Source organism: Petromyzon marinus, chromosome 13 (assembly GCF_048934315.1).
Source record: "Petromyzon marinus isolate PM22_M1 ecotype Great Lakes invasive population chromosome 13, UKy_Petmar_22M1.pri1.0, whole genome shotgun sequence".
In the NCBI taxonomy this organism is placed as follows: Eukaryota; Metazoa; Chordata; class Hyperoartia; order Petromyzontiformes; family Petromyzontidae; genus Petromyzon; species Petromyzon marinus.
The window spans coordinates 7,140,006-7,165,197 of NC_133679.1; the positions used below are offsets into that span (position 1 = coordinate 7,140,006).

Below are 25,192 nucleotides of genomic sequence, written 5' to 3' on the forward strand. Positions count from 1 at the left end.
CCACTAACCTACACTTATATTGTCACATATGCCCAAACATTTCTTTAATTTGCTTATAAGCATGAGAGCATTAAAGTGGAAAGGTTTTTCTGTCAGTATTTATTTTATTTTCATTCTGTCTCCTGTCTTGTGCAGCACTTTCAGATCCTTAATTAAATGCTCTGTACTATTATAAGTATTATTCACTTAAGTTATGACAATTTTATACCTAAGCACTCTGTAGTATCATATCATAACATATCTTGTGCTTTTTTTCTGTTTGTTCAAATACTTCATTGCCTTTTTTACCCCCCCCCCTCCTCCCAGTTTTTAATAGAAGTGAGGAATTCCATGCTACACACAGTTCCTTCCAACTGGGTAAAGATTGGCAGGTGAGATTTCCCTTAGATCGAGCACTCCTCTTACTGATTTACATCTCAGGATGAGCGGCTTGCTGAATGCATCCCGACCAACCGATAAATGCACCGATTTGGAAATGCTGGTGATGGGTATTTAAAGCAATGAATAGTCTGAGACTGTTTTATGGTGAGTGATGCAGACAATTAATCGTTGAGGGGGCGATTGTAGAATGCATTTATTCACGTTGGGTCGGGAGACACTGCATGCCCCACCAAATTCATGGGCAAAAGGACACGTTCGTGACTCGGCCACCGTTGTGGAATCATTACGTAAACCACGAGAGACACCGCCAGAGTTATAACTTTCATTATACGTGGCGTGCGATAGGTTTAACAGCTGGCATTGGAAATCACCACCACCACAAACATTTCCCCCAGATTAACAGGCCTTTCCACTGTGCTGGGATTTGGATTTTGGGATTACAAGATGATTATCCTTTTTAGATATTCATATACTGTATGTGTAAACTGCTCAACACATAAAAATCGAATACAATGCTTAATTGTTAAATAAATAAATAAATGCTGACAAGCTAAGGTCAACGATTGATTCATCCTCTAGTAGTAAGGTGTTATGAATTTAGAGGTGTAACTTTTAAATGTCTGTGCTTTGTCATCTGTTTTTTGTTTAATAGGGTATCAACTGATATGTCTGCAGTATATTATTCATAAGTGTGACGTGACCCATCATTAGCGCGTTCGCCGCTTGTTCGAATCCAGCATTAGCGCGTTCACGGTTCGAATCCAGCGGCCGCCCTGATTCCATATGCGGGTGTAATAACCACGATGACACTACGCGCCGTCTGTTTCACAGTGGACATTGACAAATCCCCCTGATGTCATTGTGTGCAGGCGTCAAGAATCCAAATTTTAAAATTCAAAAAGTACCTACAAATGACTCAATTTGGGATTGGGCATAGCAATAATTGGCCACAACTGACAGACATAATGCCCATTTGCAGGCAAGGTTATTCAGATTATTTTGCCGCTGTAAATTTCCACATGATTAGCCACTTCGTTGAGCGGTCATTTGTGGGCAGGTCGCTTCTGAAAAAGAAGCAAATAGCTCAGTGGGCTTTACCTGGTAAGATGAAAATAGTTTAGTTTAATTTGTTAGTATTTTTTTAAGGGGTTCGTTTACCTTTCCTATACTTTTCACTCCTATCGTGTTTTTGTATTTTTTGTTGTAACATTCTGACCTTCCCTTTCTGAACACTAATGAAAAAGAGCTTTATAGCTCATCGAATTCCTCCAGATTCTGAGTCACTTTGTGCCCACAGTTGACAGCTGCCACTGGGGGTGCCCTTTCAAATGTTTGAATTGAGATGCAAAGCAAAGCCCTCTGAGACGCCTCTGCGTATAAGGCGCCATCTCTAAATCAAATCATTTTTCAGTGTAAATATATACTGTGCTGTATACATGCTGTATATTTAACATCTATACTCTAAACGTTTATATATCCCTTATGAACCTAGATTCATGTAATTATAATATATATAAATGCACAAGTGTGTGCATGTATATAATGTGTACATATATGCATAAACACAGACTGATAGTGTTTGGCTTGAATCATAAGCATTTAACTTTGCCACAGATGCATTCAGGTGCATGCACAAATGTACTTAATTTAAGAGAAAACGACAGCCTGGTAGAGGACTGATTTATGCCTAACTAGCTGGAAGGAAGCTGTCAACTCGTTCAGATATTTGTTGACATTGTCGCTAGCCATGCGTATTGCCAGAAAACATATGCGAGAGCAGGAATATCCCTCGACAAATTAGAATGTATGTAATAAGAAAATGTGTTCAAATTGTTGCGTAAGTTTCCCATTGAATTTTATTTCTCATAATAATTGCCCACTTTATTTTGATTTTAACATATTGGGGATTATTTAAACATATATATGCCTTATCTCCAATGAACCTGATTCGCCAGATGTTCATTATTTCCATCTCTATGTTGTTCGTTTTATTAGAATGTGTTCTAAAATGTGCACATGCAAAGCTTGTGGCAGGCATCAAGTGTTTACGTGTATTTGCTGATCGTTATTGAGTAATTTTATTCCGATTTTCACAATGACATACAGTGTAACTGTTTTTGCATATATCTGATTATAAATTATGAAGGAATTGTTTTGCGTGACGTTGCAGTTCAAAGGCATCAAAGAAGTGATAACCTTTTGACACCAGGTGGCAATCAATGCATTACCTAGGTGATCTGAAGAGTGTCTCCTATACGTGTATATATATAAATAAAAATGTACCACTACTACCTGCAAGCAAACTATTCCCCTTGGTATTTTAAATTAGAATATGAAGAAAATGTTCCTTGGCTCAAAAAATGCATCGTGGCAACATGTGTCCCAGAGTATCATTTCCATTTGCTTATTGCAGCCAGTAATAACTCCCTTTCATGGTGTGCTCTGTATGGGTTGTCCATAAGCGTCCGTTGTTCCGTGCCGTGTGCTACGCTGCGCTGTAAATGTCAAGGCGGTTTTTTTTGTTCCCTGTTCCCATTTCTTCTAAACCTATTTCCCAAGTGAGAGCCATCGTGCACAGCAGTCTATGGGTTAATGAGGAATAGTCCGGCTCGTGCACAAATGCATGAGATGTGCAAAGTGGGGTGTGGTTGTGCAGTGCATAATATTTGACTTTGACAGCCCGCGTGCACAGCTTTTATAATTAGTTATTAGACGATATCCATACCATAGTGAGTATAGACATTTGCTGAGGATTTAATTGCAAAAAAAACCCACGGAGGATTCCAGATCACTGCATTTCAAATACAGTCTTAACATTGGATTAATGCATTTGAAGTGTTTCTTTCCATAAAGGCCCTATCCCCAAGGTATAATGTAATTACGTTATTATTGCACAACCACTCGGAATTCAGAATTTCACAGCTGTGTCACTTAATTACCCTTTATTATCAAGAGTTAAAACTAATAAGTTTTATTCAAATTTTCGTCTTTATAAACGTGCGAGTCACGGATTATGAGCACAGTTAGTGGGAAGCGATAGTGCAGTGGCTAGCACGCTGCGCTACAAACGCGGCGACCTGAGTGCCGGCCTTCATAGGTGCTCGCTAACAGCTCTTGCCTTAATAATCTGTTAAGGGCTATATGGGGGTCTTTGTTTGAGCATCAGTTATATATTGGGTTTTATCAGTTGTAACATTGCAATGCACTCCTGAATACAGTCCACCACAAGAGTATTTTATTTCTACAATGAAAGTGCACCTTACTGTCTGCATGTTTCCTTATATAGTGAATTATGTAAATTAAGAAATCCACTAAGGACTCTTATTTAGATGGAGCCCGATTCTATTAAACCATATCCTCACTGAGATTGAGGTCTTGGTTATTAAGATGTAAGCAATTATAATGATCCACTGATACCTCCCTGCCATTGTTTTTTGGGGTACACTCCTTTACAAAGTTGTTTACAATTTGGAACATTTTCAAAATACATTGTACATTGTCTTTGTAAGGCTATGCCTTAATGTTTCCAAATGCCACATGGGCACCCAGGTTGAATTAAAGCTAAAAATGCATGTCGACTTTAAAGAAGCTCATTTCCATGATAAACAACTTTATCATGGAAACAAGCTACTGGACATATGTGGAAAAGAGCTTTATAACTCATCGGATTCATCCAGTATTAATAAATATTCTGATTCTGAACTTACCTCTGAGTTCCTGCAAAGCTCCAAAAAACTCTCATACCTTTTACCCTTTTACCTTTATAAGCGTTATATAGGCAAATTGCCTTGTGTTATGTTCATGGAAGATGCAATATAATAACTAATATAGATAGATACACGCCTTCAGCTTATTTTCTGGACTGTCCAAGGCAAGTGTGAAGATTTGTTGTGAGATAGTAAGAATGTTTTATCTATAACCCTAGTTAAGAGCTACCATAGCAGACTAGTGACAATATATTCAAACACATGGGTCAGAAGTTACAATGACATCGGTAAGTCGGGAGTTGTAATGATGCCCTCGACGATAACTTTAACATATTTTTTCATGAACGAATTTTCAAACGTGTAATGACAGGGTGACACCTGCTGGCCAGGAAAGGGAATCACGGGTATGAGCACGGTTAAGTACCAACCAATCAGAGAAGGAGGTGTATCTGGGGCAAAGGTAACAGGTGGAGGTTAGCCGAGGTACTCCGGGAACCTGCTCGAAGGTTCCACGAGAGGGCGTGGCCAGAGGCGGGGTCTAGCCACGCTTGGGGGGATATAAGGGGGAGCGGACCGGGGCTCGTGTGTGGGGTCTTGGGTCCTGGCTGCGTCGCTGCTCGCCGACATCTCTCTCCGTCGTCCGGCCACGTGGAAGGTCTCCTGCGGGGTTTCCATCGCGGTCATCGTCACGCCGCCAGCCAGCGGCGTGGCCGAGTGAGGGCGGTGGGACCACGCCGAGTGATCGGCTGTGTGTGTAGCCAGTGGAGGTGTTATTAACGAGAGTTATACTCAGTGTGAGGAAGAACAGGTGTTGGCCTGTGTGGTGCCCAGTGTGAGTAATAAAGAAGAAGTACCCCTCTACACGACGTGTCGCGGAAGTCGCTCATTACACATGCATTGGACAGTTCTGGACACAAAGCCTAGGTACGCACCTACAATATCAGAGCCCCACATATTTTGAGTGATATTTTTTCGTAATATATATTTATATTTTTCTGAACACAGTACGAAGGCGGTGACTCGGTTCCATACGCCTTTTGTGGTGCAGAAGTTCAAGCAGCTTTGCCAGCTCCGGGAGAAACTGCGAATCGACAGCAACGCCGAGTGGCTGGGTTTCCTCACGTGAGTACTGCATCAGCAGCCACAGCAGCGCACCTGAGCCGTAGCGTAATGTGAAGAAAGCGGTACAGCAAAGTGTGGACTAATGTCATCTGTTGCTACTGTATGGAATAGAGTTGCTCCCTCGCATGCATCGATTTCCTCCGAGTGTTCCAGTTTCCTCTCACATGTATAGACACCGATTAATTGGCTGAAAACATCATATATATGTACCTCCATGTTTTCCACATTGTGCAGTGTTGTGAGATACAGTTTGGATGAACGGCGCGATGTAAAAACGCTTGTTTTTTTATGCACGTGTAGTGACATCAGGGATGTCACTGTATGGTGCCGGCCCGGAAGGGTCGTGCCGTTCGATGTTCCTCCATCGTGGACAGCACCGTGTGGGTGGCTGTGTGTAGTACCAGCCCTAGCGTGGACAGCACCGTGTGGGTGGCTGTGTGTGACACCAGCCCTAGCGTGGACAGCACCGTGAGGGTGGCTGTGTGTAGCACCAGCCCTAGCGTGGACAGCACCGTGAGGGTGGCTGTGTGTAGTACCAGCCCTAGCGTGGACAGCACCGTGAGGGTGGCTGTGTGTAGTACCAGCCCTAGCGTGGACAGCACCGTGAGGGTGGCTGTGTGTAGTACCAGCCCTAGCGTGGACAGCACCGTGTGGGTGGCTGTGTGTAGCACCAGCCCTAGCGTGGACAGCACCGTGTAGGTGGCTGTGTGTGACACCAGCCCTAGCGTGGACAGCACCGTGTGGGTGGCTGTGTGTAGCACCAGCCCTAGCGTGGACAGCACCGTGTAGGTGGCTGTGTGTAGTACCAGCCCTAGCGTGGACAGCACCGTGTGGGTGGCTGTGTGTAGTACCAGCCCTAGCGTGGACAGCACCGTGTGGGTGGCTGTGTGTAACACCAGCCCTAGCGTGGACAGCACCGTGTGGGTGGCTGTGTGTAGTACCAGCCCTAGCGTGGACAGCACCGTGTGGGTGGCTGTGTGTAGTACCAGCCCTAGCGTGGACAGCACCGTGTGGGTGGCTGTGTGTAGTACCAGCCCTAGCGTGGACAGCACCGTGTGGGTGGCTGTGTGTAGTACCAGCCCTAGCGTGGACAGCACCGTGTGGGTGGCTGTGTGTGACACCAGCCCTAGCGGGGCTTGGTGAGCACTGGGATAGTGCGGGCACCACGCACAGCGTGTGGTGGGGGCTCCCCCGAGGGGGAGGGGGTGAGCGTCAGCCCAGGGGCAGGGTTGCCCCGGGCCATGGCACTCTAGTTGACCCCGTAGAGCTCTTGAGAAGGATCGAGAAGGCGGGCGGGGCTGAGGGCGGAGCGGCCCCGACCGGAGAGGGATATAAGGCGGGTCCCTCAAAGGGACCCGCCTATATCCCTGAGAGTGACCCGGGTCGCTGCATTCTACAAGCTGGAAGGTCAACATCTACAAGCGGGAAGCTCTACGTCTCAAGCTGAAGCTCTTCATCTTACGAGGCAACCACGTGGTCGGAGACCCGAGTGAGGGATCGACCCTTCGTAGCAGTAACTCGCTGTAGTCTGGTAAAGGGGCAGTTACCCTTTTGTGTTACGGTGTTAGGGTGTTTCAAATAAAAGTGTGGCCTCTAAAAGGAACAACGTTTACGGCTCAGTTGGACCCACTACACATGTTTTATTATTCTTATAGCATAGTTTAGAGCACAGCCTAGTGGCACCGGACAGGAAACCACGTAAGTGTTGATGCAGTGCATTGGTACCCTGGGGTAATTACGAAGAGCATCATTGTTGTTGAGATGCCTCGCTCTCTTTCAATTCGTGTTGTTGTAACTGCCGTGCCATCCAGCCTGCATCGGTAATCTCAAGATTCCCACTATGCATTGGGAATGCGAGTCGTGTTTGTGACGGGGACAATGTTAAGTGGACAAGGCTGCCTTCACAAGCACTCGGCTTCCCATCCATCAGTTAGAAGCAACTTGTGCGTGACGCAAAGTAGCCGTGACCGAGCAGCACCACACGCCTGAGTTGGTTTAACCACCGTGTTTATCTTCAACTGGTCGTGCCTGTGTGCAGGTAACAGCATGGGTTTAATGGGATGGTGCCCAATTTGCACTCTTGTATTTTGTGGAGCAGTGTTGCAGAAAATGTTTGAAATTTAATTTTCTTACGTATGTTTTTTTTTGTTTTACGACTGGGGTTTTCTTTGTTCAATCAATAATGTTAAGTTCTCTTCTTATGACATTCATGTCTGTGTTCATTCTGACAAAGAATGGTTCTTAAAATGTTGAGAATGAAACACTTGCATCAAGTTAAAGGTAGTTTATTTTTGAGCGCTTGTACTTTTTAATATACAGATATATAAAAAGCAAATACAAGTAATCACACACAAATGTATTATCCTCCTGGAAAAAAAAAACATCCATTTGGCCTTAAATACTTTGTAAACTTCTATACAGAAAGGGCAATTTCTATTCCTTAAGCGAGATATTAAAATGAAGCGTACACTTTCGATTTAAAGCTTTCGTGACTGCAATGATTCATCTTCTTTGGTTCTTTCGGTAAAGTCACGTAGAATGAGAATAAAATAATAAATTGATAAAATAAAATAACACAATAATATTCAAAGAAGATGAAGCGTACACGTTGTTGAAGACACAAGTTGTGCCTAAGCAAGTGAGATTTGCACTCGCAGACGTTGCACAACACTGTACACGCGTATAATCAGCGTGGCATAAACACGTTTTCACGGTAACCTTCAATCACAGTTAGACATATACGTGTGCTCCACGAATGACATGAATTGTAACTTTGAAATGTTGTGGAGGAGAGGTCACCGCTGCTCCCTTCCTGTGCCCCACCCCCAGGCAGTTTGGAGAGCACTACCATAACTTCCGTGCCGCTGTGGCACAGCTGGCCACACTCGACTGCCTCTTCTCACTCGCCGCCATCGCTTCCAGAGACGGCTATTGCAGGTGTGAGCGAGTCTTCCATATTCGCCACACTCTTCTATTCGAGGTGGCTTTCTGAAATGTGTGCGCGTATAGTGAGGAATTATGCCATCGGTTCATGAATTGCACCGTGAGAACCTAGATTCGATTCACGGCCATGAATAACTGCAATAGCAATGTTAATTTTATCTTAATTATATCCTGGGCCTCTGAGTTTGGCTCCGATTTTACACAAATACCTCGTGTGGTGTGTAAACGTCACCACTGTGGACACAAAGGTGGTCAGACATGGTTGTTGGGTACACCACATAAGTGCTTACTAACAGCACTTATTCAAATGTCATATATGGCTATTCAGGGGTCTTTCTCTTTTTGGACCTATACTTATCCACTATATGAGTTCACTATATGCATAATGCATATACACACAAAAAACTCAAATGTAACATTTTATTGGTATTCTTAAGCCTTTGAAAGAGATGCTGAAAGTAATTGTATGCCAACATATTTTTACATAGTTCAATGTAAATATTCAGAATAAAACCAAATTAACTTACATTCAAATTGGATTCTAATCGTAGGTTGTATAAATGCTTATTTTATTTTTGTATCATTTTAGCTTTTTGGTCTAATTTCTATATTTTATTGCTCTCCTTTTTATTTGTTTTGATTTTGGTAACCCAAGTCACTTGCAAATTAGACTTTGCCAGTCTGATTAAACAAACAAAATAAACACATACACAAAATGTCATTCTCATCCATTTAACATATATAAATAAGGGCTTGATAGAGCTACACATACAGACACCACAATATGGTCAGTTCTAAATTCTGCCAGCATGCGACCATAGAAAGCAGAAATGTTTTTTTACGTGCTTCCACAAGCAAATAACCGGTGCCCAGAGGAGAGAGGTTGGCCAGGCCACAGAAGAACTGTCCATGCCCTTGTCTCCACGGATTGTGCCCATACATTCGATCAGCCGCGGTGGGCACACCGCCATCACAGACTCCCGTGACCTGGCGACCTGGCACCACACGATGGCCCCCGTGATCAAAAGCACTTGACCCAGGCTCCTATGCATGCGCACTGCAGTGTGTTATGGAGAGCTGTGTGCGGCTCACCTTTCAGCCTCGGGGTTTAGACACACAGACCCAAGCCGTATCCCGCCCAAGGGCCAGTTCCCAGCCTTGTGTCTCAAACAACATGGTTAGGCAGCAGGCCCTCGCAATTCTGGCTGCTGTCCCTTCCTCACCAATGGGGGATGGTCTTACACGTACACGAGGAGGATGAGAATATGGGCTATGATTCCTAGAACTTGGAGACACTTCCCCCTCGCTCAAAGGCCTCAATACGGTTCAGGCCCTGTACACAGCGGTGTTCGAAACTTAGTTGCCGGAGAAGGACCGGCGTAAGACGGAGATGAGTACTGTTCTCTTCAAGCCTTATTGCTGCAGCTAGCTGAGAGCAGCTAAACGAGGGGCCTGCTTGGCTTCAGCTACACCCATTCCTGTAATAGGCATCACTTTTTGTGTACAAAGGAGGATGTTAGAGGCCCCAGCGAGGGCTTTCTGCAAACTGGCCAAGTGCCCCAGTCAAGAATGGAATTCTCACACCACAGAATCATGGTTGGCAAGGAGATCCAAGTCTGATGCCACCTCCATGTGGGGGGCTACCATGGTACACAGTCCTGCGCAGTAAACCAGGCATGCCTCCACATGGACTGTTACAACTCCACGATGTGCTCGACAATGTTTTGGAGAGAGAATGAAAGTGGACTCGCATGGTGTATCTGGGATGTTATTGCCTAGAGCTGTTTAAACGTATTATTTGGTTAAAATATAATAAGTCCTCCCGGAGAGGTTTAAGTTGCCCAGGGACACACTCACTTTTATCCGCCAGTACTTCTTAGAACTGGTTTTGGCAGCAGCAAGCCATGTGGTCCTGGGTATTGAACTCGTGTCCTGAGAAGCAACTCCATGTCTGGGTTAGTCACCTGCTACAGAATTCTATGGGCGGAGAAATTACGCCACACCTGCCGACACAAAAAAGTGCTCTGGTGGGCTTTATTTTCAAGAGAGAAGGTGTGTTCAGAATTGAAGCTGTGCCTGTGACTAAGGTGATGTACACCAAAGCTGCTTAGAAAGGAGACCACATTCTTTCTGAAGCAGAGTGAGAGCCAAGCATCAAAGAAGATGTTTTCAAGAGTGCACATGGTTCCGCCGCTGGGTCCTAGGCAAGTTTCGACAGGACCAGCCACAATGGTGCTTGTGGTGACCACTATTGGAGTAGGAGGTACCGGTTCGCCGAAATGACGATATCCCAAGACAAGCTACGGATGCGGGGTCTCATGCTTCCGATCGCGGGGATGATTACGTGGTTGCCAGTCACTAGTTGGTAATGGTGGCGTGGGTGGTTTTCCCATCCCCGGGTTGGCCTCTCTCCTCTGGGTTGGCAGTTATTTGTGTTTGGAATGAAAAAGCAATTGTAGCTTTGTTTATAAAGTGTTGCCTGTTCTGTGTTGCACACCAGCACGACCTAGCAATTACTGTGTCCTTTTCAGCACAACAGTGTTTATGGAGGGATAGCCAGCAGGTTTTAATGCATACCTAACTATAATAAATATCTTTAAAAAAATCTAACAGTTAAATGTCTGTTTTGATTTGTTTCTCAACATCTGAAATAATCCAATTGCACCTATCTACGTCTGCTGGAACAGCTTACTGCCGTCTCAAAATGGTGGCTTATTCTGATATAAGTTTTCTGTCAGACCTGTGAATCATCAAATCTGGAAAGTTCCAGTTTTGGAATAGATTTTTTTGAGCACTGTATTTCTGTACAGCAAAGGGGCAGTTGTTATTCCTGAGGATGATATCTGGTCAGCTAAAGGTCTTAGTCTATTCCTTCACCATTGTTCACTGTCATTTCCATACCTAACTTTTTTCCCCCCATTTTAACTCTTGCAACCTGTGATTGTTTGGCTATGCTGTGCTGGTTAGGGCTGTTGACAGGGGATCTTAATTTGCTTTCCAAAGTGCACTGCCGACATTGTCCCAGCTGCAAGCCGTGTAATTGCTGAAGATTAAAAAAACATCCCAATGTAATGCTACCTTGAACGTTTACAAAGCAGCTACAAAACACTGTGTCACTCTGGCACAAAATGGAATGTGACAAATTAAATGTTGTACACACGGTGTTGTGTTGCAAAAGGTGAAATGGCTGCACAGCTTTGCAATGTATTTATTTTGGAAGTGTTTCATTTTGTGTGGCTATGATGCAATTATTTTATTGCCAACACGTTCATGTTCTTTTTCTTTCCATTACATCGACTGCTGTTTTCGGTTTCTTTCACAATTGTCTAGTCATTCGGGAGATTATGAGTAGTTGCAATTGTGAACATATTATTATTTTACGTAAATGGTGTATTTTCTGCATGGAATATATTTGGAGGCCTGAACATTGTCACTGTATGATACAGTGGCCTTGGACCATTTGGTTACCGAATATTTTTGCGGGTATCAAATTTTTTGCCCACAATTTTATATATATTTGTGATTTTCGATGTTGTTTTAAACTGATGGGGGTTATTGCCATTTGTTTTTGCCTAAACTTTAAATGTCACAACAATGCGTTTCGTCTTTACATATTGTTGTTGTAATTTTGATAAATTCAGAATAGCCGAGTTTGAAACCCAATAAAATTATTAGCCAAAATGTTCAAAGATTGAGATAATAGAAAATCATATCAGATAATATAATATATTTCCTTTGCACTAATCATAGTCTTGCAACAGAGCATTGATGTTCGGAGTGATAATATTAAAAAGAAGAAATATAAATCACGCATATGCATTCCAGTAATGATTTAAAATGTGTAATGCAAGTCAGAATTGGAAACCTAATTATCTCCAAGCTTTAGGCAACCTGCTGATCAATTTGGCCAGTTTTCTTTACAGTCAGCCCCTAATTGAAACACAAGTTTAATATTAAGTGTAATTCATTTAATATACAGTTATCATGCCCCCCCCCCCGTTATTAAAATTATCCTAAACAGATTTGTAAATTGAAATGTATTAAATCACCATGTCAGAAAGTTATATTACAATGCCACTAACTTGATTGTGATGCATCATACATTTTTGCTGTTGTTATTAATGTTGTTTTCTCGGCATCAGGCCCGAGTTTGTCGAGGAGAAGAGTCTGATTGTCATCGAAAATGGCCGTCACCCTGTAGTGGAGCTGCTCATGGGTGACCAGAATCAATATGTGCCCAACAGCACACACCTTGATGTGAGTGACCCTGTATGTTAACAGATGACTCTTTAGCAATGGCAGTGTTGTTTAAAGGGAGGGGAAAAAATACGCCTTTGCTTTTGTCCATTCAAAGTGAGGTATTTGGAGCACATCTATATCAATTGTGCAACCGAGCAAAATAATACTTAAAGTGTACCAAGTGTGAGCTTCGTGCAGTTGTTACTTATGCCGAAAACGGTTTCTGCGAAATCTAGTCTGTTGTTGTCCCTTTGCCAAATGGCTAATGCAGCATGACTTTCATGTGGCAACCGCTCATGGAGGAAGGAAAAGATTGATTGTCATCGGCAGCCACATGTGCGGAAAGAGTGCATTTTTCCGAGGCGTGTGGATTTTGTGAGGATATCATTGAGTGCCCTGTGGCAGCGATCGATTGCGTGCCCTGCTTGCTGAGTGCCACTTCCTTTGGTCCGTTGGCAGGCTGACGGGAAGCGAGCCATGATAATCACAGGCCCAAACATGGGTGGCAAAAGCTCGTACATCCGGCAGGTCGCCCTCATCGCTGTCATGGCCCAGATGGGCTCCTTTGTTCCAGCGAGCCATGCCAAGCTGAGCAGCCTCCATGCAATTCACACCAGGTGAGTGAGCCCAGAAGCAGCAACCAGTTAAAATTCAGAGACAGTGTGTTTGCTACCTTTGAGTTCATATTTTAATCTAAGGGAACAGTGCTGGTGTTGAGTGACGTGCATTGACATTATTAATGTCGTGTTTGTCCCTGGCTTATCTCAGATTCATCACTTTACAACCTAAAAATCAGTGAAGGAACGCTTCGTGGCCTAAATATGTAATGAAAAGAATCGACCCATTGTATTTAAATTCATCAGAATAATCTGAATTTCAAGATAGGTGTACATGGCGCCGCAAATAATGGCAGCACCCAAAGCCTCTCTCAGCATTAGAGGGGGAAACCACAGGCCTGAATGCCAGACATGAAGTGAAACCTTTGAGTTATCAGAGGGAAAGGATTCTTACAAGAGGCTAAGGTCAACTGTCATGATGCACACACAGACATGCATGCTTGCATGTTTAAATCTCTGCTCAAGCTTGCATAGAGTGGTGACAGCGAATGCTGCCATGTATCTTTGCATGAAAACAAAAAGCATTAAATGCTCTGCACATTTATTTGTAGAATAATAAGCGGTGTTGCACGAGAATCTAAGGATACTCATGTGCACTCGTGCATGTGAACACTTATGTAGCTCCGAGTGCTTGCTTTGGGTGTGTACCAAGTGAAGGTTGCTAATAGCATATTTCAAGATGCTTGTCTTGTAATGCTGATGTGTTGGCTCGTTACTATTAGCTAAGCCATTAAACTCGTGTGGCTAATGTATAAAGTACATAGAACACACACATTTCCAAGGTTATACTTTCCCCAAGAAGGTTTACCATCAAGGATTGGAACCCTGATAATGCATGCTCTATTTCACATGAAAAGCTTTGATGGTCAAATTATATAGCCCATAGGAAAATAGCAGCGTATTTCCCTCATTAGTATCATCTTGTTCTGCAAGTATATAAGAAAGGATTACCAAAAAATGCAAAATATGTTCGTATAAAGAACACGCTTTAAAACTTTGTTATATTTTTTCAGTTTTCATTGTTGGCCTACACAAACATTTGTGCAGTCTACTCTTGTACTAAGTCTTCTTTTAAGCTGCTTTTAATGCCTTGGTAGAGTCGTGATTGTGGTAATACTAGGTGTTTTATACATTTGTCCAATTTTTTTATTTTACTGTTTTTATAAAGTGAAAACTTGTTTTTAACAATGGCACCTGCCTACCAAAATAGATTGCCTCTTTGCATTCTTATGCAAGTTAAGAGTAAGGGCCGTGTGAGTTTTAAGTGAACCCCATCTGTTTTGTCCTAAGGGTTCAACCACAAATCTCTAAGTCTGTGCATTTCATTAATCACCTTATCTTCCTATTTAAATTCCTCACCGATTAAACTCAATAATTTACAGCCAGCCTTATTAATAATGTACAAAGCGAGTCTTACCACATTTAGGTAATGACATAATTCAACCTGGAGCTGTGCCGATATTTCGAATGGATACCTCTTGAGTGTGTGATGAAATGGTGTGCACACGTGTGTCAGTGTACTAAAAATTCCTGGGGATTCACATTACTAATTTTAGATATCTTGGAATTTAAAACGAATTTAAAGTCTCCTGTGCGATGTGACTTGTTGTTAATTTAGAACCCTGCCTACTGTACACGGTTGTTTGTGACGACCATCATATGCACATTTTAGCATCGCATATAAGCGTGCATACATAAAAGGAATACAGGTATCCCTCGATGTACGGAAGAGATATACGTTCTTGAAAACTTCCTAAAGCGAAATTCCGTTTATCGCGCCCGATTTTCCCTTTGACTTCCATCATATAATTGGAGATACCTTTTATAGGAAAACATAAATCAAGTAAAAAATACTGTACAGTACTTACAGTCTCGTTTTGCACTTATGATATCACTTGGACTGAATGGCCTCTTTCCATGCATCTTGACTTACTTTTAGTGAAATTGCAACATTTATAAAGAGTGAAAAATCCTGCACGGTGCAGTACCGAGGCGTTATCAACACAAAGAACTGAACCAAAACGACCCAAGCTTGGCCACCACAAAGAACGCGGGAAATCGGTGAAGTGTGAAATCAGTGAAGTGTGAAATCAGTGAAGTGTGAAATCAGTAAAGTGTGAAATCAGTAGTAAAGTGTGAAGTCAGTAAAGTGTGAAATCAGTAGTAAAGTGTGAAATCAGTGAAGTGTAAAGTCAGTAGTAAAGTGTGAAATCAGTAGTAAAGTGTGAAATCAGTAGTAAAGTGTGAAATCAGTGAAGTGTGAAGTCAGTAGTAAAGTGTGAAATCAGTAGTAAAGTGTGAAATCAGTGAAGTGTGAAGTCAGTAGTAAAGTGTGAAATCAGTAGTAAAGTGTGAAATCAGTAGTAAAGTCTGAAATCAGTGAAGTGTGAAGTCAGTAGTAAAGTGTGAAATCAGTAGTAAAGTGTGAAATCAGTGAAGTGTAAAATCAGTAGTGAAGTGTGAAATCAGTGAAGTGTAAAATCAGTAGTAAAGTGTGAAATCAGTGAAGTGTAAAATCAGTAGTAAAGTGTGAAGTCAGTAGTAAAGTGTGAAAAGTGCACGACGCAAACCATCTGGAGCAGCAGCACATGCATGCGAGAACCAGTGACAGACCATTGTTTGAATGTTTCCCCACAAAAACCGTAACTTTTTAGACAATCAGAATTCTTAGAATGCAAATTTAACGTAACGTATATCAAACTCGTTCCCTAATTTCTTAGGTAAATTTATATCGACATTCCGTATATTGATTCGAGTATAACGAGGGATGACTGTGATTTCATGAATTGTCACGATTTGGGGTTTCAATTGGGGTTACAATTACATTAAATAATCTAATCCTTTTAAACGTGGTGAATGCAGCACCTGTAGCAGTATAATCATGAACATAATAATCTTTTTATATCAACGAATCAATGTATTATATAGCTCAGTGGTTCTTAACCTTGTTGGAGGTACCGAACCCCACCAGTTTCATATGCGCATTCACCGAACCCCTCTTTAGTGAAAAATAAAATGTGATTTTTTTCAAATTCAAGACATAGATATGTTTTTTACTGGTACACAAAATGAGCCGTGCATGAACATTACCTTGTTCAAAGAATAAAACCAACACAATGCATAAACTCACAACAAATTACATACCTGGAAATCAATGTGACTTCTGCTGTTGCCTTTGAGAGATCAGTTCAGATATGCGTGGCTTCACCTTGGCAAGTGCCACTCTCATGTCGTTTTCACAGCAAAGTCTGTTCCTTTTCTTCGTTTTTATGTCCAGCATCCTCGAAAAGGATTGCTCACAAAGATATGTTGTAACAAATGGTATAAAAAAATCCAGGGCTTTCTTAGCAATAACTGGATACTTGTTCATTTGTCGACACCAAAACGTTGAGAGCGTTGTTGTTCTGAAGAGTTGCTGTTGAACCTGGCTCTGCTGAATTTCAATGATTTCGTCGAGGAATTCATCATTGACATCTGCTGTTTCAACAGCAAACGTGAACGGCTGTCTCACCCATGCTGGATATGACTCTCTTGTAGGGAAATATCCGTCGAGAGACTTTGCAAGCTCATCTAAGTGCGTGGCAATTGTTTGCTTCAGTACCGTGGATACAGAAATATCTCCGATTCCAGACACATCTTCGATCTTACTTGCACAGTCGTCCAGAAGCGGGAAGTTTGCGAAGTTATTGTTCTCTGTTCGTCGTTTCCATAACGGTAGCTTTTTTTGAAAAGCCTTCAGGTGTTCTTCCGCTTCCATGATATTGACTCCACCACCCTGCATCTGCTGATTGAGATGATTGAGAGCTGCGAATATATCAGCCATGTACGCTAAAATGAGAATGAACTCAGGATTTTTGAAGCAATCTGCATGGCAGTGTTGGTGCTCTTGCAAAAACAGGGCTAATTTCACACGCATGGCAAAAACACGATTCAGCACCTGTCCCCGGGATAACCACCGAATATTAGAATGGAGCAGAAGTACCTCAAATTCAGAGCCCATTTCTTTACACAGCTCACTGAAGATGCGGTGCCTCAGAGCACTTTTTCGCACATAGTTCACACATTCCACCACAGTTTTTAATACTTCTGCCATTTTTGGAGGTAAGGTTTTTGTTGCCAACGCATGCCTGTGCAGAATACAATGCGTCACAATGATGTGTGGTGCATCGGCCTTTACTAGCGCACCAAAACCAGACTTTCTTCCCAGCATGACTAGAGCTCCGTCCGTACAAACTGCAGAAACCATATCCCATGAAAGATTGTTGTCTCTGAAGAAGTCATCCACAAGCTTCTTCACATCGGCTGCCTTCGTTGTTGTTGTAAGAGGCTTACAAAATAAAAACTCTTCTTTTATCATGTCGTCTTTCACATAGCGTACAAAAACAGCAAGCTGGCTTAGATCAGAAACGTCTGTGGTTTCGTCGAGTTGAAGGCTGAATTTTGCCGGGCTTGAAATCAGATCCGCGACTACTTGAGCCAAGATGTCTTTACTCATGTCTTCTATTCTGTCACTGACGGTGTAATTTGAAAGGGGAATTTGGGATAATTTACCTTCGGCCGCTGTTCCGAGTATCAGATTCGCCATCTTTAATGCAGCTGGTTTCACAAGTGTTTCACCAATGGTGTGTGGCTTGCCCTGCTTTGCGATCAGGTAAGCAACTTTGTACGATGCTGTCAGGATCGGTTTGTTAACAGGTACAAATCCAAGAGCAGGCAGAGTGGCCCTTTCATCGAATCTGGCTCTCTTCACCCTGAATTCAGCAAGTGTTGTGTTCTTGTATTCCCCGTCTCCATGCAGCTTCAAGAAGTGTTCCTTTAGTTTTGCCGGTGCAAGACTAGAGTTGCTCAACTTGGCGTTGCAAATCATGCAGATAGGACGCTCACTCCCATCACGTTCCGTGATACATGAGAATCCATGTTGTACATATTCGTCCGACCACTTTCTTCTTTTGCCCGACATAGTTAGTATGGATAAAATATTAAAGAAATCACACGACGTACGACAACAGTCACACGTTGACTACTGAGTACGCACTAAATTCCCCGCAGCGCTGATTGGCCAAGCAGTGTAGCATGATCATCTGCAGCCAGTGATGGCCAAGCGGGCCGTGTGTGTCATCACAAATTTACACAATAATTCAAGTGTGTCCGGACCTCCGAGGCGGGGGCTCTGCCGAACCCCTGAGATCGACTCGCCGAACCCCTGGGGTTCGATCGAACCCAGGTTAAGAACCACTGATATAGCTAATGTACACATTACAGGTACATTCATGCAAACCTTAGACGTGCGGTAGACTCGTGGCAAATCCACTTGTGTGTAATGTGGCTTAAAGGGATGCAAGAACAGCATATATTTGAGATCAGATTGAATTCAATACCACCGGTATGTAATTGTTGAGGAAGTAATAGCTGTCTGCAGTGTATAAAAACACAGTGTTGGTTGTCATCTCTGTGTTAATCAAAGTTTGAAAACTGCCACTTTTGCAGATCATCAATGCTGTATGTGTGCCAGCCCCTCTGGGCAGCAATGTTCCATGTGGTGAGATTGAAAATAAAGCCTGTTCTCATCTTTCCACGTTCAGTGAAAATAATACACACCAATTGAATGTGTAGTTAATGTTAAAACCTTAACCATGTGGGCTGTTAAAATTATGCAACAACATAAAAAACACACATTCATCAATAAAATGTAATGTTAGCAAAATAAGTGTTTATTTTATTAATTCTGAAAAATAAAGCCAGTGTAGATTAAAACTATTTTCATGAGCATCCATAAGCCATGTATTCTTACCTGTTAATTTTATTCATGCTTTGGGTTGTTCAGATATTTAATTTGCACGGATTAATTTGTTTGATAAATTTATTGTTGCAAAGTAATTTTCATTCAGATGCATTTGGGACTTAGAATGATTGAGCTTATTTTGCATTTTAGAATCCAGAAAAGTGTCCAAGTTGTCCGCACAGGATACAAACTTGCGGTGCAGCATTTAAATTTGCCTTGCAGGATCGTCGTACATGCAACGTGCTTCTCTAGGGATTTCATCGGTGCTGTCGTAATTGTTACGTAAATAAGTAAAAAAAAAAGCCATACCATTCGATTAGTAATAGTACATTAATGCAGACATTCAAATGAAGTAGTTAAGCATGGCAAAATTGGTTGCTCACAATCAACGTCTTCCCGTTTTGTTATGCCTGTTTAGTATGGTAAGTGCCACGCGCAGAAATATTTTCAGAATAATTTATCAAACGCTGCATCCCCTGGCTTTGAAAGCCCCGAGCCCTGCCAGAAAAGGAGAAAAGAAGAAAAAAAATGTGTGCACAGCTTGCTTGGGGTTTGGAAGCGAGCCCTCCTTGCTTTTTTTTATATGGGTATTCAAGGGTGATGTTATTTTAACACTTGCATTTCATAAGAGAAACATTGTGATCGCTGTGAACCCACATGTATGTTGTATCCGCTAATTCATACATACACAGCGTACAAACATGCCGATTTTAAGCCGTGTTTGCTCACGAGACGTTGATACTGCAAATAGAAGTACTCGGTTCAAAGGTGGGTCATGCATTGTCCAATATTTTTGTTCAATGAAGATGCCTAAGTCACGCTTAATAATAGTGTGCATAATTGTATTTGTAACACAACAGGCAGGGCTATATTTTCCTTGTATTATCATTATTTTTACATTATTAGGGGAGGACTGCAATTATACTGCAGTAATGTTATAATAGTTCGCTGTAATTTTATAATACATTTAATTTTTGCCGTTTGATCCATGAGGTCAGAGTATTGATATGGAGGAGGGCATTATTTTTTATAAATGCAGGGGCATCACTGCAAATTGTGTATTAAAGTATCTCAAAATTTTGAATGTGAAAAAGACATGTTTTTCTATTATACACGACACCTCGGAGATTCACAATGTCTCCACATGATTACCAAAATAACGAACTTACTTTTAACGGCATGCATGCAGAGAATGGCCACCACATCCAGTGGAATGATTGACATTTGTGTTATGCTTACATTCACACTACATTCATGCCCCACTAAATCAGGGATATCAATTATCTGGCTTGTAAGAGGTAGCTTTTGGGGTTAATCTCTCATCGTGAAGTGCATGTAATGTATTGAAATCATTGCAACTGTCATGAGGCTTATGTTTCTTCCCTTGCAGTGGACTATCAATGTAAATGTAAATAGTCTGATTTGATAATTGTCTGGGAGTTCCCTGAAGGGATATGTAACACTTGAAGCTGCTTGAAAATTTCTGAAATCTGGCTTTCAAATCGAGCCCTGGATTTGTTATTGCAGATGGCTTAAAAAATGTTTGGCCCAATCTGTTGTCTTCATATATTTTTCTTCTATTATTTCTGCTAAACATTTGAGACTGAGTTTAATTCGAACCACAGGAGTTTGTATACGAGAGTGTAATTGGAAATATATGCTCTGTTTAGTTGTCTTTATTACATTTTGGTTGTTATATGCAGCCATAGGCACATTCATTACCATCTTGAACACAATTCAGTGGCCAGCACGCAATCAGAAATCTATAAATTAAACGTTTGCGATGTTTTTTCCTCTTCGTACAATATTAGGGCCCTAGGGGCATATCTGCACATGTGGTCCCTGCGCCAGCTGATATCAGTACAATAGATTTCTGGGCCCAACTCTTCTCTGTTTGTGTGGCTCTATGGGAATTTTAGTTTTCTCATGGCTGTACCTTTTTAGCCACTGCCTTTTGAGACATTATTCGGTGATGTTCATAGCCTTAAAACGGTTTTCCTGGTCACTGTAACATCTGCCTGATGGGTGGGGGAATTTCAAGCTTTGGTGCCCTGTGTGTTTAGGAAAAGATTAAATGGTATTGTGGACCTTCCCTGAGTTTCTGTCAAAGGTGGCCTCTATTCATGTAAATTGGGAGATTGCACTCCCCTCTTTCTGTCCAAAGCCCTTTCTATCAAATCGAGAAGGCTGCATGTCTTGGATGTGGTGAAAGCTTCATCATTTTTCTTCTGATAGTTATGTGTTTTGCCTGGAGCCCATATGAAGGGGGGAGGCTGCGTCCAAGAATGTGACTGGTGCATACATGCATATTTGTATTGGGCTATCTTCGTAAAAGGCAGGGAAGATGCCTCTGAACTCTGTGAGGTCCATGGTGGTCCTCTGGGTTCGTGAGGTGGGTATCACTTTGCAGGATATTTGGAAGACAGCAAGCTGATCCTCATCACACACATTTTCCAGACACTACCATCTCAACATGCTAGCTTCGAGAGACGCTCGTTCATCATTAGCAGCCGAAACCTGGATTCAAGCCCAGGATCCCAACAGTGGCAACTAAGTGCTCTGACTGCTGAGCCAGCTGACCTTCTCTGGAAAACAATGATTGAATGAAACCTATTGTCCAAACCTGACAAGGTGCCTTGTAAATATTTGTCTTGAATGTTTCGTGACATCAAGAGTTTGTTAAAAGCATTGTACATATTACACTATGTTCATCACGTGATGATGCTTTATCCATTCAAATTCTTTTTTAGAAGGAAGGTATGTTTTTTTTTCACATTGCTACATACAGAAGATCTTAGTAGTTATTTTGCTCAACCGTGCAGTCGTCAATTATTCCAGCCACATTTTGCGATACACACTAATGTCAACCCATTTCGGAAGCCTAATCAAACGGACTTTTAACGATCTCATTTGTTCTGTGATTCATGTCTTCGACAGCAGAAATACTTGCCCTTACAGCAAACTGGGATAACAGACCACATCTATAATTTTTTCGCCATAAAACCCACTTCTGATTCACACGGCACAAGAACTTTTGAATTTTCTATATACATACCACGGTTATTTACATGGTAGATATACGCTAACTCTATTTCCAACTGTGATACAAATATTTTACTTTGACACGAATCAACACGTTGATTTAAGGGGAAAAAACTAGATAATATATACTATTTGTAGGAAATTATATTATAATTACATGTATACTTTACCTTCCTTGACAATGCGAACACTGGGAAAATACAGTGAACCTGTCATACTTAGAAAAACTAGAAATGTTTTTTTTTATTTTACCAGGTTAGGCCAAATTTGTTATTAGCTTTTTTTCATAAGTGACCTGGCCACAAATGATAGCTCAACGAAGTGACTTATGTCGAAATGTATAGCAGCCAAATACTCTAAATGCATGTTTCTAAATATATGGAAGGTAAAAGCTGGAGGACCAGGAGAAAAAAAAACACAACCACAGAGAGAATATGCGAACTCCAATTATACAGGGCATTCGGATCAGGATTGAGCACCCGACCTCCATACCAGGCGAGGTAGTTAACATCTCGACACCACAGCGCCCTTATCAATGCAGTATAATACTGGAACGGAGACTGGGTCTTGACTTGCTTTGTACACATGACAATTTGGCAGTTATTAAATGCCTCTATAGACTGACAGGGCGCACCCATAGAGAGATATCCGGCCTGCCAGATGCAGTCCTTGCACAGATGTATTTTTAACTTTGTCAATAATGTTTATTTGTTCTGGGCACAACTTCTTGCAGTTCCCATGACCTACTGGACTCTGGTATATTGGTGTTTTTGTTTGACTTTCTCGCACAGATCTGCCTTTGTCTCTGGCTACATTTTGAGGTATAAGTTATTCAATTTCATTATGAACTTGAAACAAAATAACGACTGCAATACCAGAAGAAACATTTTCACGTCAGAATTAAACAAAAACTAGCAACTTTTGTATTTAATTTGATTAACAAGGAAAATCAAATGCTTTGCTGATTAGAATATTTGGTCCATTGACCGTTTCTACCAGTTAAGAAAGACATTGTAGTTTCAATATACTTCTGTAAAATAGCATTTGATTATGTAAAAAAAAATCATTCACTTTATTTTATAAATAAAAATATGTAAATCTTAGAATCCATTACCTTCGTAATTAACCCCAAAGACTGTGTAATGGCATTGTCTTTTAAAAGTTTCCATTCACCGATTCCCACTGATCTATGAGTATGAAGGACATGTTATCTGTATTGCTGTAACAGGATTGTGCCCTATACATTGACTGAATAAAAATATTCACAGGAGGCCTCACAGCTATCAAAACAGAACTCAGGTTTCATTTGACAGAATTGTATCAAGAAAGAGGGACCCCCCCCCCCCATCATAGCTAGAATCGTGTCCTCGTGATGCCTTTTTAGCTTTCTGGGGCGATTTTCCTGCAACGTCTATAGATATGTTTTCAACTACTACATTTAAGACAAACAGTATCGTGTATTCCACATATCAGACATTCATTCAATGGCTCTTCATGCAAGTTATGGTCAGATTTTGTATTTGGCTAGATATGATTTTCTTACATCAGATATATTTGCAAAAAGAAATATACATATATGCTGTCTAGAGGCAGTTATTTTAATACATTTTTGCATTCATTTGTATTCGGGAAACATAAATGGATTGTATGATGTATAGTTACAATTATTTTATGAGCATTTTATGAAGCTGCTGTAAACATCAAAGACAGCTCAATTTCAGAGTGAAAATTGCATATGGGCATTCAATTAAGTGCTTATGGAATCTCACCTGCATTTATATATATAAAAAATATAATGTAATCATTTGGGGGCGTTAGCAGTGTTGAAGGAGCAAGGACAGTTTTTGTTTTAATGGAAAATGAGTGCATTTAATGTGATTGTCATAAAAAAGTGTACGTTGATGAATGCAATTAACACTTTTTTCAGGACATCTCACTCGTGCAGCCAGTGGATTCTAATTGGCTTGCACTGTGCCCCCGCCACTAACCCGCACGCATTCAGGATGGGCGCATCAGACAACATCTACAAGGGCCACAGCACCTTCATGGAGGAGCTGAGCGAAGCTTCGGAGATCATCCGCAAAGCGACGCGCCACTCGCTCGTGATCCTGGATGAGCTGGGCCGCGGCACAAGCACGCACGACGGAATTGCCATCGCTTACGCCACTCTGGAGTACTTTGTCAAGGAGGTCGGCATTTCCTGCACACCTCCCGAGCTCCCCCCCCCCCCATAAATTGACGAGCAGTGAAGTTAATGCCCTCTGGTTACACGCGCAGGTCATCATTGTGGCTTTATTGCTGAATTGCATTTTTTTTATGTTTCCATCCCTGTCGTGCCATCTGGACGGTTCACTCTTACAAAAAAAAACGTCTTGTGTAGTTCATTGGATGAAACTTTTATTTTCATATAAAGTAGTATCTCGAGTAATGTGTATATATTGTTACTGGCATAAGATAGCATTAAGAAGAGTTGTTTTAGCTCAGTATGCAATGTTAATAAGGCACATTTAATGATTACAGTGGCAACTGGATAGTTGCTCTGTTCATGTAGGGTGCATCTCAGTTGTGAATTCTAAGTGAAAGGATAAAAGTTATGCTAAAATAATATTTTGTGTAAATCATTAACTCCATGCAGTTGCATTTAATTGTAATAACTTAACACTGCAAGTGACAGTCCTTGTGCTTATCAATTATGATAACTATTCAGCATTTGCATTGCCTAGAGTTATGAATATACAGCCTAAGTTGGTGTTCAATAGTATTCCATGACAATGTTTATACACATACCTAAATGCATATTTGATTAAACTGTATGATAAATTAGTAACATTGAAAATAATATCTTGATTGCGCTCTTATACTGTTATTTAATAAATATGTTTTGTCATAATTTAATGAGTTAATGTCAAGAGCTATGGAAATAGAGGAACAAATGTATTCATAATTATTAATGGAGTGGAATATTAACTTTGCTTTTGTGTCCTGGTCACAAAAGCAAAGTTTGTGGGGAATAATAGACATTTTCTGTACTTTTGAGGCATAATCAATTAGGAAATAACACTTACTACCCAGGAACAAAAACATTTTTTTGTTACACAGTATAAGCAAACATGAGTAAGAACTTAATCTTATCCCCAATGCTAAGTTTATAGTTGACACATCATCAACTAATTTTCATCAGGGAGCACAGCCTTTATTACCATCACATGTTTGCAGGTGTCAATGCTCAGAATGTTCTTTAAGTATCGACTCAACGGTAAAAGCATTCATTGATACACCCCATTTCCCGTGTCACAATTCTGGGTCCCGATTCAACCTAAGAATAAAAAAATGTTTCGTCTGTTTACATGTATGTGTTG

At 41.4% G+C, this 25,192-nt stretch overlaps 1 protein-coding gene across 5 annotated transcripts in view; it reads left to right on the plus strand.

Moving 5' to 3' along the window:
- Positions 1–25,192, plus strand: part of MSH3 (mutS homolog 3) — a 69,660-nt gene that overhangs the window by 38,560 nt on the left and 5,908 nt on the right. For 3 of the 5 annotated variants that reach the window (XR_004402739.2, XM_032953273.2, XM_032953272.2), the window contains exons 15-20: positions 307–371; positions 5,094–5,210; positions 8,040–8,147; positions 12,296–12,410; positions 12,852–13,009; positions 23,836–24,022. Coding sequence is in view for 4 of the 5 variants with exons in the window: in XM_032953273.2 (XP_032809164.2) it covers positions 307–371; positions 5,094–5,210; positions 8,040–8,147; positions 12,296–12,410; positions 12,852–13,009; positions 23,836–24,022 (750 nt within the window). In the remaining variant the exon portion in view is untranslated. The remainder of the gene's footprint in view (positions 1–306; positions 372–5,093; positions 5,211–8,039; positions 8,148–12,295; positions 12,411–12,851; positions 13,010–23,835; positions 24,023–25,192) is intronic. The other 2 variants (XM_032953274.2, XM_076066821.1) reach the window with 2 other exon arrangements.